Source organism: Gavia stellata, chromosome 25 (genome assembly GCF_030936135.1).
Source record: "Gavia stellata isolate bGavSte3 chromosome 25, bGavSte3.hap2, whole genome shotgun sequence".
Classification (NCBI taxonomy): Eukaryota; Metazoa; Chordata; class Aves; order Gaviiformes; family Gaviidae; genus Gavia; species Gavia stellata.
In genome coordinates, this window is record NC_082618.1 from 8,889,705 (window position 1) to 8,903,784 (window position 14,080).

At 43.8% G+C, this 14,080-nt stretch overlaps 1 protein-coding gene across 3 annotated transcripts in view; it reads left to right on the forward strand.

Moving 5' to 3' along the window:
* Positions 1-3,736: 3,736 nt before the first annotated feature.
* ULK2 (unc-51 like autophagy activating kinase 2) overlaps positions 3,737-14,080 on the forward strand; it is a 40,316-nt gene continuing 29,972 nt past the window's right edge. For all 3 annotated transcript variants that reach the window (XM_059829139.1, XM_059829140.1, XM_059829142.1), the window contains exons 1-3: positions 3,737-3,955; positions 5,249-5,341; positions 6,618-6,659. In XM_059829139.1, coding sequence (XP_059685122.1) covers positions 3,863-3,955; positions 5,249-5,341; positions 6,618-6,659 — 228 coding nt within the window. In that variant the 5' untranslated portion in view covers positions 3,737-3,862. The remainder of the gene's footprint in view (positions 3,956-5,248; positions 5,342-6,617; positions 6,660-14,080) is intronic.

Sequence of the window (14,080 nt, forward strand, 5' to 3'; positions counted from 1 at the left end):
TCATTCATTCTTCTGCATGAACATTAGGAAAAACAGTCTTCTCTCTGCTTTTCTTTGGGTCAACCCAGGCACTGTTCAGGTGATGTTTCTACCTCAGAAAAGGCTGCATTTTGGTGATAAGGCAGAAAAGGGCTTACTGTGAAGACCAGTAGCGCTTTTGAGGATGAACGGTGTTACGGAAACTCAGAACGGTGATGTCTGTATTCTGGGGAGCTGCTGCCAGATGAAAGCATACTTCTCTTGTGTACTCAAACAAGCAACCTGGAAGGTGCTAATTCCTTCCCAGATCTGTTGCTCTTGTGATTATGAGTCCTGGCTCACATCTGAGGGACTAATTTGGCTGAACCAATGCAGTGCAGATGGGAGAGAGCTACAAATCCATCTCCAGTGCTGTTATTCTGTGTTTTCTTCACTCTGACCCGGTAAATTGGTGGTCCTCACTGAGCTGCAGGTCGGTGGTGGTCGCTGTCAGTGGGCTGCAGTTCTTGCACAGTACGATGTTAGAAATAAACAAACTCGGTGCTTTTTCTCTGTGCTTTTGGGGGATCGCTGTGGTCGGTTAGACATGGTACTGGTACCCACTGGCTGGCCATGCTTTTTGAGCGTGCTGGGTATTTTATTGTCCTGCCTCCTGGCTTGTCAGTGCAGAGCAGTGCATCCCTCCGAGTGCTGCAGGGCTGCTGCTGCCTGCCCGTGCTAAATGGCGAGTATGTGCGTGTATTCCTTGGGCGAGGGAGGAGCAGCACGAGCCCTGCAGGGTTATCCTGCATCACTCTCCCAACATCTCTGGTAATGAGGCTCCCTTTGGGAAAGGCGGGCAAATACAGTCCGCTTTGTGTCTGACGTCTTTCAGCAGCAAAAGCAAGTGAAGGTGCTGTCTGTAAATAGGTTTATTGTAGGCCACCAGTGCTAGAAATACTGACACCTAGAAACTAAAGAAGAGACTAAACAAGGACCCAGCTCAAATGAGTGACCTGCATGCAAATCCCAGAGCCCTTCGCAAGGGGTTTTTCAGACCTCGGCTCTTCAGATCCCGTTGGAATCCCAGTGTGACAGCAATATGTTTAGTTATTCTGGTCAAACCTCCCCGCTGCTCCTGGCTGTTTTGTCCTTGCTGTGCTGAAACAAACCTGCTCCAGGGCTCCAGCCCCATTATGGGGACAAAAGGACATCAGAAGTGCCTGAAATGTGTCTTGGTTTTGAAGTGTAATGCAGAATGGGTGGCTTACAAATTCCTGAAGTAGCTTTCTCTGTTCAAGAGGCATCTTCCTGGTTTGTTTTTTTAGCTTCCCTAAAACGTAGCTTGTGACATTGACTTCGGGGTGAGGATACACACTGATGCTGAGAGGATTAATACTGAATGTGAGAATAGGTGGATGGCAATAAACAGACGATTCTCAGGGAAATTATTTTCTGAATTAGAATATTTAACACATTGAGACTTGTGGGCTTTTTCCTGGTTTTAAAGGGGCATTGTGAATGCATACTAGAGAGTGTCTGTGTTACTACCACCGCCTTAATTTATGATTAACTTGGAATATTTTTACATCTCATTTGTTCCTTCCATGGGGGTGTTCTGAGCTGCTGAAATTACTTGGTAAGCTTTGCTTTCTCTGTTTTGTTTGTTAGATTAGTGCCATGAACAGATTTTGGATGGGAGCTCAGAACTTCAGAAAATAAAGGGGGGATTCGGGCTTGAGGGGTTTTAAAGCCCTTTGGTTGTCTTTGGCACAAAATCGATGTCTTGGGATTCTTCTGATGCCTCCATATAATGTCTAGAGCTTACAGCGTCCTTCATAAAGCTGTCAATATTCCCTTAAGTATCTCCTGCTGAATATTTTTTTTATGCAGGTGTATTGTCTTTGGAGAAGTGTTTAGCGAGGGAGGTTTTGGTGGCACACAGCTCCAGTAGTGCTTGGTTTTGAGTGCCGGAAAGCAAAGGGAGATACGTGAAGAACAGGGAGAGGACCAACAGTGTAATTCTGCTCAGTCTCTATTTTGATCTTGCGGCGCTGAAAGCAGACCCTGTATCACATGAGAGAAGGCGCAGCACAGCTATGTGGGGTCGGAGCTCTGCCCCCGCGTGATCCCGAGGCATACCTTGTGCCGTCTGTAACTTCAATGGAGAGTTAATCCTTGCTGCTGCGGCGTCAGAGTGCTGAGGGGGTCTGGGGCAGATGGGCATGTTGTGGGGGCCTGAAACAGCTCCGGGATGCGGAGGTAGTGTGATGGAGAACATGGACAGAGAGGAGGGGAAGGAGAGCAGTGAGGAACGGAAAGGAAAGGAGTGTAGTTTTGCAGATCTGGAGGTGAAGGTCAAAGGTTCCATGTGACTGGTGTGTGGTGCCTGGTTGTTTTTTTTTTTTTTGATGTTTGTACATGTTGCTGTAAACAGCCCCAGGCTGATCTAAAAGTGCTGGGGGACAGAGGCTGTAAATTAAAGAGGTTGTTCTCCTTATAAAGAGAGCGAGCAACTTGAACTGTCTTTGGCTTACGGCATTTTGCATGCTTGTTCCTCCATTGCTTCTCCATTCATTTAAGTTCCTTCTATTAGGGCTGACGTAGAGTCTTGCTTACTAGTGGAGCAGGACGGTGCTGAGAGCGTACGACCCGGGAGCTGCTGGGTAAGCAGTATCGCCGCCCTGGCAGCGAGGCAGGGTGGGATGATGGAATACCTGCCTTCCCGCCTCTGGCTGCTGCCCTGCCTCGCTCCCTGCTGCCGGCAGCTGGCTCCAGGGCACCTCTGGCCCTCCCTCCTCTCCCGGTGGCCCCTCAGCGTTGTCCTCACTGGCAGGTGGGCCTGAAACAGCCAAGAAAATGGCTACAGTTGTATACAGCAAGTGTTAAAAGTTGGTAGCCGGGCGTGCGGGGCTGAACTCGACTTCGGCCTCTCTGCCCCGGTGCTGGGGTGAGGACAGGGGCTGGTCCCCGGGGCCCGGGTTACCCTCCTCCCTGAGGGGAGGACGAGGACCGGCCCCCGGAGCCGTGGCGGGCTGGGGGTGTGCGGGGCCGGAGGGGCCCTAGGCCCAGCCCGGGGCTGAGGAGAGGTCGGCGGGGCCCGGGGCGGGGCGCGCTCCTGAGGAGATGGCGGCGGGAAGACCCCGCCTCGCGCTCCCGCCGGGTTAAACGGGGTGAGGCACTCTTTGGCCGCCGGCGGAAGCAGCCGAGCGCTGGGGCCTGCGCGATGCGGCCTATAAAACGCGTGGGGTGGCGCGGAGGTCCGGGCAGTCGGAGCCGGCGGGGTGCGGATCGCTGGGGCTGAGCTGGCGGGGCGGTGGCGGCTCCGGGAGGCGGTGGCGGCCTGAGAGACCCCCGTCTGCGCCCTCACTGCTTCCTCCCTTCCCGGGGCCGGGGAGTGCGGCGGAGACAGCGACAGCCACCGCCGGAGCCGCGGGCCGCGCCTCTCCCCGCCCTGCTGGATGCTCTGGAGCTCGGTCCCTGAAGGGGGCCGCGGCGCCGGCAGCCCCCGCTGTGGCGGGGCCATGGGGGCGGGCAGCGGCAGGGCGCGGAGCCCCCTTCCCCGCTGAGGAGGCCCCTCGTCCCGGCGCCGATGCCGCGCTGTCCCCTCACGCCCGGCCCCTGAGAGCCTTCCCCCGCCTTCCCCGCCTTGCCCTCCCCATGCCAGACGGAGCCCCTCGCCTCGGAGACGCCCTGCAGCAGCCCCGCCGGCCCGGGGGTCTGCGGCTGCCCCCGCGGTATGAGAGGAGCTGCCCCCGCCGCCGGGGGCAGCCAGGAGAGGGGCAGGTTCCCCCCCCGCCGCCGGCTGCCGTGAGGCGGCTGTAGCTGCCTCGGCCGGAGGAAGAGCCCCTTTGTTTTCCCTCCCTCCCTCCTTCCTTCCCGGGGCTTCATGCCCCCCTGAGGGATGATGGAGGTGGTGGGGGACTTTGAGTACAGCAAGAAGGACCTGATAGGACACGGAGCCTTTGCTGTGGTCTTCAAAGGTCGCCACCGCAAGGTAAACAGGGACGGGCTTCGCCCGCAGCCGGAGCGGGGCTGGTTACACAACCCCCGCCCGGGGCCGGGGTCGCTCCGCGGGGCTGCAGCCGTCAGGAGCCCCTCCCGGGGGGTGACAGCTGGGGCGGGGGGTGTCCTTTGGGGAGTTTTGTCGTCATTTGGGTGTTTGGGGAGGGGAAAAAAGACAGAAAGGTGCGGGGGGGGCTGAGGGACCGGCGCGGGGGCGGCGGGGCCCGGGGCTGGGCCTGCACCCGGGGCAGCCCCGGCGGCCGGCCTGCCGCTGCCGCAGCCCGAGAGCCGAGCAGCCGGCTCCCGGCCTCCAGAAACCCTTTTTTTTTTTTCCCCCTCCCCTAAAAAATCAGCAATCTATCTGCGTTCCCACCTCTCCTTTCTGCTGTTTGGTAGCTCCCTAACATAACGGCGAGGGGAGAGTTGCAGCTGTATGGGAGGCTGAGCCCTTTGTTTGTCAGGAGGGTCATGTTTATCTCGCTGGATAACGAGGGATCTAATGGAAAATTGTCTCCTTTGGGATTGGCTGAAGATTTCTTAAATTCAGAGGTGTCTGGTTTCCTGGCGTGGCTTGCTAATCACCACGGATATTCATAGTTACGTTATGGTTTCTTGGTGCTGGGAGAGTTTATTCTAGTGTTGGTGCCTAAAGTGCTCTGCTTTCCGGAAGACAACTCTTCAGATTTATCCTGTTGGAGCATTAGGCTAGTACTGGCAACTTGGAGAGGCACAGTGCAGTGATTTTGGGGTTAAAAAAAAAAAGGGAGAAAGGAAAACAGAAACCTTAAAAGCCAATAGAGGGGCTTCCACCTTACAAATAAATAGGCAACTTATTTTTAGATAATATATAAATAGACAACATAGAAGTTTACTTGAAAAAAACCAGATGTTTTCTTGTGAAATTTTCAGCTGTAGAGCATAAGAAGGCTGAAAATGGGAAGTCCTTAAAGGAGAGTAAAAGTAACTTGATCGTTGAGAAAGGACTAAAAAGCAGATACATAGCGCCGCTATCAAGAAATAAATGGGATATGATTACTTACTTTTTTTTTTTAAATGCTTTTGATTCCATGAAAATGCAGGGTAGCTGCAGCTGGATTTTTGTAGCTGTCTGAGCTATTGTGGAATTAAGTAGTTTTTGATGGTGTCATGTGATGTAGTAATCACTGGTGGGTAGAGAAGGGGTGATCTCGCAACTTTTTTTCCACTGGTTTACTAGCTAGTTGTTAGTGGATAAAATTAAAAAAAATATAAAACTGACAATACTTTTTTGTTTGTTTGTTTCCAGAAAACTGATTGGGAAGTAGCCATAAAGAGTATTAACAAAAAGAACTTGTCAAAGTCACAAATCCTACTTGGAAAAGAAATAAAAATCTTAAAGGTATGTTAATTTGCAGTGATTTTTAAAGCTGCTTTACTTGAAAAGGGAAAGAGACTTTTGACCTAGTTCATTCCGGGTCATGGGTAGTATCACAGTAATTGCTATTCTGCCTTTTGTTTCTTTGTTAGTTCCAGGAGAAATCCAGAACTAAAAATACCAAGGAAAAAAAAGAAAAAGATACTTTTTTAGTTCTGGAAATGGTCTCAGAACAGGTTATGGGCATGCTTTTGTAGTTAAAAGTGGGAAACTGTTGTAGAACCAGTCTCTGTGCTTTGCTTATTGCACATACGGAAAACTTTGTCCTTCAGGATGGCTAATGTGGCACCTTTCCCAAGCATTGCATACAGCAAAAGTCGTAGCTGAGGGTAAAACATCAGTCTTTGATCTTTCTTCATCTTCTTTGCTCAAAGATGCCTTGAAAGCTAAAATCGGCATGCTGAATTTCATTCCTGAAGCAGTCTTCCTACTTCTGAGCTGTGTTAATTGACTTAAAATGTGTAGTGTGGCTTTAATGAAGGAAATAAAACGGAGCATCGTTTAGTTTTTCAATGCTATTTTACAGAAATGTCTCCTTGGATGGTCTCTTAGCATTCTCTGCTTTCTGAACTTCACCACATCTCATTTTACATAGCTTTGCAGTAATAATTAGTGCCGCTTTCTTTCGGTGTTTCCAAGCTTCTTGAGATACATCACTATTTTACATACTAATATATACATTCTATTCTACATTCTAGAATATATTCTAGTATATTTATGATACACCAGAAATTGTAGTGTTGGGTGTATTAGCGTGCTGCAAGTACTTAGCAAAGACAGATGCTTTTCTGAGCAATTAAAAATAATTGCCTGAGCTGTCCTGTGAGTTTTATTTGGTGTTACTTGGTTTGATTTTCATTTTGTTGTAAAATGGTAAGTTGACTTGAAAATAGGGTAGTTGGTTACTCCGCTAAGCAAGAAATTGTGTAAGACTATAAAATAAAATTCAGTCAGTTTTCAGTACTCATGAAAGGACCTTGTGCTGGTAGTACTTTCCATAACAAGACAGAAAACAAATTCTGGAACCAAATGTTTTTAAGACCTCTGAAGATACTGCATAATTTCATATTCCTGTAAATATTGTCTAAATAGTTGGGATTTTCTCCAAATTCCATCAGATGATCTAAAAAGAGACTACTTTTCTTTGTAAAATTTGGTTCTCTCTGATTATCACCCAGCATGTTAAATTTAAAGTAATAACAACAGGCTATTTCCATAATACAAATATTTTGTTTTACAGGAACTTCAGCATGAGAACATTGTAGCTCTCTATGATGTCCAGGTAAAACACACTTTGATGCCTTTTTCTTCATTAAAATTTATTTATGAAAATATAATGCATATATATGTATACTGAGTAGAAAATTTTTAATGGCCATATATTTTGTTGCTATAATCAGTTTGGTATTTAGGAAAAGAGATCCAGTTCCACAGCAGTGGCAGGGGAGTTCTCTCATCTTCAACACACTATGCACTTACTTTGTATTGGCTCTTTTTAATAAGCAGGATGCACAGTTGGGGTGGAAGGCTGTGAGGAATATGGTTTACTTCCAGGCAGCAGGGACAAGTGGCAGCCTGAGAACCTCTGCAGAGGCTGTTTGTGTAGTCTGGTCCTGTCTCCAGAGAAAAAGCATCAGCTGGCTGGGCTGGGAGCTCTCTCGGTGGCAGTAACTATTCTCCTGAATTAGCCTTGTTTCCTTGGCCCTATAATTTAATTGGAAAGTGGGTGTTTGCGGATAACGGCTGAATATACCTGAAGGAAAATGTACTAGTAGGAGTTGATCTGAATGGATGAAGCAAATGACATTAAGAAGTGAACGTAACTTAAAATACTCTGTTTTAGAAAAGGAGCAGCATCTTTGAGATCTGTGTAATAAAGAAATGTATTGTACAGCCTTGTGTCACAGTGAGGAATAACGGAAGGAAGTAGAAGATGATGATCACGCACGTATATATTGCTGTTGCCTGTGTTCAAAAGGATAGGATAAAGTATAAAAGCCAAGCAGACATTTGGATCTTTTCAAGTAGGAGAAATAAGTATTAAATTGCTTCAACTTGTCTTCCTCTTTTTATTCCCAGGATTCTGCCTGAGAAGGTGAAGGAGTTAGTTTTCTGGCCTATCTAAAGTAGTGTATTCTACTTAGTAGGAAGTAAATTTCTTGTATCCTAAGGCCTGCAAGTGTTGAGTAAAGCTAAATATGATGTGATATAGGTTATGCAGCCATTAGTTCTGCTTGACTAAGAACTATACATTTATCTCCTGGGCTGAATTTTAATCTTAAATACAGAGTTATATTTATGAAAAAAATATTAAAAACCACCCTTGGAGCATTGCGTAGTTAAAACAATGGAAAATAGACATTTTGATATTCTTCAGTGTATTCTGTCTTTACACGTTTGCTTCCTGAAAGTTTCTTAGCTTACATGTAGGTGTCTATCTGTGTAGCTATAGAAACCTGTGTGCACAGGATATACGCTAGGCAGGTTTTATTGTGTGTAGCGCTACAGGTCATATACTAACTTCTGTTGACTGTTGGCACAAAGCGATGGTGTTCATGTAGTAACAGACTATGCATCAAAACTTCCCATTTGGATATATAGACTCTTCCCTCCTGGGTCTTAACTTCAGAACTCTGCATTTTGAATGACATTAGCTCCTCTGAGAGGGAAAGTATAGCCGCTTGTGCTTCTTGAAGAGACGAGGCTTTCCCGAGTATTGCTAAGTGGAAATAATCTCTCAGCATCCTAAATTTAGTATATCCAGACATCTTGAAAGAAACTGGAATTGTTGACTGAGGGCGTTGGTGTGTGAGTAAGCAGCTGAATTTCAGATTTATCATTTACCGTTGTTTATATGTGAAGATTACTTACTAAGCTTTGCAGCTCAACCTGAGGGTAGTTGACTAGATATGTATTTTGAAGATTTAACATGGTGTATCCTAAAGCCTTGGAGAGGCTCTTGCTTCTTTTGATTTATGCACAGAACATCCACAAGCGAAGAGAGGACAGAGCCGTACACTTGTCTATGGTTTCTTTACCTAAAGGTTATTTAAAAATGTAACTTCTATGCTTTTCTGTTCTGCCACAGGAAAGGGTGCCCTTAGAGTGACAGGACTTCTTGAATGATCAGTCCTGTATTCTCCATTTGAGAAGGGGGTGTTCCTGCTTGTCGCTGACTATTGCATTTAAATAGTATGAGCAGTTAAAGCAAAGACAAGGGAAAACCTGCATCTCATACCTTGGATATATTTCAAATACATTCATGGCGAACGTAAAGCTTGGCAGTATGATGCTACTTCTGTAGAAGAAATTGCTTTGCAAAATATGATCTAAAGAATGTGACACTTGCACAAATAAGCTTTTCCCTTTCTGCACAGGGCTATGTTTGTGAAATATTATACGTCGTTAACTTGTATGATTACATTAATTTATAGCCCAGCAAGAACGAACAGTATGCAAGGCATTCACATGTCTAGCAGGCTGTTACACCTACTCATTTTCTTTAGCATTTCATGTTCTAGCATGTACGGCCCTTTTTGTTTGCTATAGTATTGTGAACATAGTGATATAGTACAGCAGATAAGACTTCAGGATTTCAAGCAATTTTTAAGTTACAGAAGCTATTTGTTTTTTCCTCAGTGCTGGAGCCAGTGGAGTCTGTGTCACACTGAGAACTTCCTACTGTGATTGGGAGTCTGTTTTATTTTTATAGTTCTGTTGGTCTGAAGTTTTTCTTAACCTTAGACAGTTTGAAATAAGAAAACGCTCGTGTTTCAGATGCACAGTTTGGCAGACCATTTAGCTGAATGATCCAAGAACTGTTTGAGTTTTCAGAAAGAAAAGATAGTGTGCAATTTAAGTGGCAAAACTAAGTGAAAAAAGTCTAAATTAATTGCAGTGAAGAATAAATATTTTTACATCTCATAATATTAAGTGAAATTATTTGTACCTAATGGCAATACTTTGAGATTAAAGTTGTATCCCTGCATAGCAATTTGGAACGTATCTTTTAAGTTTGAGAATGAAAGGGTAGTTATTATTTTACATATTGCAAAAGGCTTCATTTGGAATCGTTTTCACAGGAGGTAGTTAGATTCCTTCTCTTTCATCTCTGTTCATTTATGGTTGTGCTCCTGTTGCATGATCTGTGACCAGTCACACAAGTCAGTGTAATAGATATAAACACCATTAAGTTCTTAATTAGATCCAAGGAGAACTTGTGAGCCATTCCGCTGGTAGTGTATGAACATTTTAAAACCTTCTACATTGCTGTTGCTTCAGCTCCAATGAACAGCATTTTGATACGTTACTTAGTATGTATAGGGTCCACTGCGTTAAATTACTAGAAATGCCCATTCATCTGGAGACACACCCGAATGAATTAGTGTGCCGTTAATGTTGTATGTGCGTTGGTCGGCATAAAAATCTTTTGTTCTGGTGCCAGCACAGTAATTGCCCTTGATTTCCGTAAGGTGGTTACATGCAACACTGGCAGGTTTGAGCTGCAATTAAGCATTTTATGTAAGCAGAGCATACCGTTGTTGTTTGTGCCACCTCAGAAGGCCAGGGATCTGCACACACCAGGGTGTGGAGATCGACCAGTGGTTCTAAGACTGAAGACATTTGTGGAGATACTTACGTATGAACTCTCCATCTTGTGAGAGGCAAATGTTTTGTGGTAGGAGGGCTTTGAAAAATAAACATACGCAGCTCACCTCTAAATGTGAAATTAATTTTTTCATGAAGTGAAATGCTTACAAAAACCCAGAATATAATAGATGGATAGCAAGACATAACCTGTTGCGACATTTTTTTACTTATCTTCTTGGGCAAGAGTTTGGTAGTCTTTCATTCAAGAATAAAAAACTCGCGAATCTCTAAAATGGTATACAAATGCATCTCTTTTTCCATGGTGGTGCTATGGGATGTCATTCATCCTGCAAAAGAAGATCAGACAGTCTTGGATCATGTTAATTGGGGAAATGGAGCCCACTGTTTCTCAAAAGGAAAAGGAGTCTAAAATAACCTCTAACTCACCAGCGTAAAGTACATTGAGGTCCTTGGATAAAGTATTATACTGAAGGATGAAGGTATCAGTAAGTTATTTGGAATGTGCTATATTTAGGACATGAATTTACAGTTTTCTGCAGTTCATGATCCCAAGCGTGTGCTGAGTAGAACTAATCTCTTACACAGTGCCAGACAGTGCCTGTTTTAGCAAATAATTTAATTCAAAACCTCTTCAGAATGTCAGCCATCAGAATGAAAGCCTGTAATGTATCTTGGAGATAGCTTTTTAGAAGAATTAATTAATGTCTTCACTGTATGGAGTCTGAAGTTTGCCATTTGAACAGTAGTTTAGGGACAACTAATTTCTAGTGTTACTGGAGAAACAGTACCTGAACAGAAATTGTTTCTTGTCTTAGCTTGTTGGTACGTAGCAGACAAAATAACTGCAGCTGCTTCTGCTGTCCTTGGAAGTAGGGAAAGCTAGTGGGAACAAAGCCAGTGGTCCTTCTGGTACCTACACCTCAGCCTTTACTTAAACACAAGTGCCCATGAGTTCTTACTAGGGATGCTTATGGAAAGAATCATATTTATCTATACCTGTTATTTTACCATTGGGAATTAAATATTGTTGTTTGGTTTACCCAAGGACTCCACTTGGTCTGGTAGTATTGCGTATGTTTATTGAGGCATTTGCTTCAAGCATTCTGGTGTGTCCTCTTGATCTTGGTGTCTCACAGCTTTGATTGCCTCCATACTCTCATCATAGCTGTTTCTGAACTGTCGTCTTTTGAATGAGGAGGATGTCTCAATATTTTTTTTTTTTTTTCCCCCTCAGCTCCTTGATTAAGGCCTTTGTGTTTGTCAGTATCCATCCTCACTGTGTGTGGAAATAGTCATATGAAAACATGCTGTCCAGACAAGTTTTCAGATAAAAAGAAAAATCCTGCCCTGTAGAAACTGTAAAGGTTTTGAAATACTACCTGGCAGCTGATGCTAACTGGAAGGTTGGTTACAACAATATTGTACTGCAAGGAATGATGCCAGTGTAGGTGTTAGGGAAGGTTAGGGACAAGTAGTTAGCATTTGTTTCGGCCCACAGAACCAAAGAGTTGGAGTTACTACATAGTCCTTAGCTTACCTGCTGTGCCTAGATGCTATAATTTGTATTTCAAAACTGTTTCAGAAGGTCTTCAAGTATGCGAGCGTGTTAAATGTTTGGTGTGCTGTGAACATTTTTGCCTTTTCTTTGTGTCGTGCAGCAGGCCAGTCTCTTTCATTACCTCCATATGTATTAGTTAAGTACAGCATTTCACATGACAGAAAACGAGTGATACAGCTATTGTGGTACATTTCTCCATGGCTGATTGCTCTTTTATGGGAATAATTGGCAGCATGCACGCTATTTGAATCCTGCAGGCACATGTCAGCTGACATTTAGGCTGAGACTTAACATTTAGTCAGAACTAACGAGATGCTCAGTCCTTAAGACATGATAGGAGCTGAACATGTTAGAAGCGGCTGCTGTGGTGCACTCACAAGGCAAAACAAAGAGTATCTGTAATACAGTCAGAAACAGCCTTAAAAAGAACTGGACCAGTCCTTTTTCACGAAATCATTAGAACTTTTGCCAAATGCTGAGAAAAACCGAGGAGTGTATTCCTGGCCAAAAAATTAAAGTAAATATAGCACAAATTAACATATCAGAAAATTAATCAGATAATAGCAGTGCACAAACTGTCAGGTTAACTCTCATGCTCTTGGGAGCCCAATCATAAAGTGCAGCTAAACAGAATCTATAAACTTGGAGCAAAAATGTAGTAACTATTTCTTTGCCACCGTTTCTGCTTTGGCAGCTCCCTAAGAGCTCCTTGCAGACTTTCAGCATGTTCTAAAGGAGGACTTCCTAAGCAAAAAGAAATCTGGGGTATGTTTCTGCCAATACACTAGAGTTCTAGCAACAGCTGTCAGAAGTAACCATGGATGTTTTGACTTCTTTTTCAATTAATGTCTTTTAAATGGAACTACTGCACTGAGCCTGTGTTTTGGGTTGGAACTTCACATCCCCTGAGACAACTGTTGGAAGTCTGGGATTAAAACACAGCAAGTTTTGGCAAATACATTGCCTCTTAATCTTTCTAGTAGGTTTATCTGTTAGCTTTTAGAATTGTAAAATGGTTTCCTATTAACCTTTGCTATCTTTTACTTCAACTTGGAAGTAAAACCTAGATTCAGAATAAGAAAGAGCAAAAATAGGTTTTTGTCAAGAAAACTTTAAGCAACAAAACAAGGCATGATGGGCAAAACTGTTCTGTAATTGTTGCAACACAACATACATTTGTTTTGTTTGATTATTTTTCTAGGTAGAAGTGTAGGCCAGAACAACTCCAGCTGCAGTAATTTTATGATCTGTATGTCAGTGTCAATTTTTGAAAGCTTTATTATCTGTTTCAAGAAGCAGTTTAAAATAGCTTGCTAGGTCAGCTTTATTCATGAATGTTAGATCTGAAACATGCTGCTTTACTAATCTATTCCCTTCTGAGCACTTTGCTCTGCTTAACAAGTCAACAGAAATCACAAGTCTAGAGTATGATCATAGAGATGGCTTTATTTTTTAGCAAAGTAATTTAGAAGGGAAAAAATGCATCTACAGAATTGACTTGTGTTTTCTGAATGTATTCCCAAAATGGAGATCACATTCCCAGTCAGGCTGGCCAAGAACTGTAATGCAAAATGTGAGCAACTGTGAAGGGATGAACAACTTCAGCTGTTTTGAACTAAAGCTTGCGTTGGTGGGATATTGAAAAGTGTTTGGTTATGAGTTAAAGTTGGGACGAGGTGCAGCTGGGGAGCTTGGTACCAGTACTGTGCAAAATATTACTTTTGCAATACAAATTAGATAGGACTTTTGACCAGTCTGGCAAAAAACTCTTTGAAACCTCTAATCTGCTCTGCTGATTTAATAAAAAAGGATTATCCAAGCTGCAATAAGGAAACAGACTCTACTTCTTACTATGACTTTAACCCGGTGACTTTTTTGATTATTATTAATCAAGGGTATCAGTCAAAAAAAGATGAGTAATGCTATTTGAGGGAATCTAGTGTAGTCTGTAGGAATGACTTTCTTTAAACAGGTGAGGACTAGTGCAGCAGGACAAATCATCAGCTCTGTGTTTCTGAAGGGAGCAGTTTCATTTGAAAGGACTTTGTTTCCAAGGGAGTCCAGAAAACACATTCCCTTAGTTCTGTGATGAATAAATGTCTGTCATGAGCTGAGCACTGCATACTGCCATAAGCTGCTGTTTTTGTACAGAGTGTGTTGTGTAGCAGAGGCACTGACGCTGTGGAACATCTATTTCTGATTCATGGGATTGCTATGTTCGGGTGAAACTCCACTAGCTGAGCTTCTGTCTTGTCACTGGAGAACGGACGGTTTCCATGCTTGCTAGCGGTGTTACTCTTTTACACGTCGCAGTTGTCCTTTAAGTGAAGTGATCCTCAGTTGGCAGAATTTTCGGTTTGATAAATTGGTATCTCAGAGTTGCTGTTTGGCATCCTTGGGGTTCCTGAAAGAAAGTGAGTTTCTGTCTTGGAAGATGTTGTTGCAAAGAAACAATGTAGAAAGAAACAACACTTATCATTATGTATTTTCAGTAATTTACAGAGCAAGTAATTACTTACCTTTTTTTGCTTTAA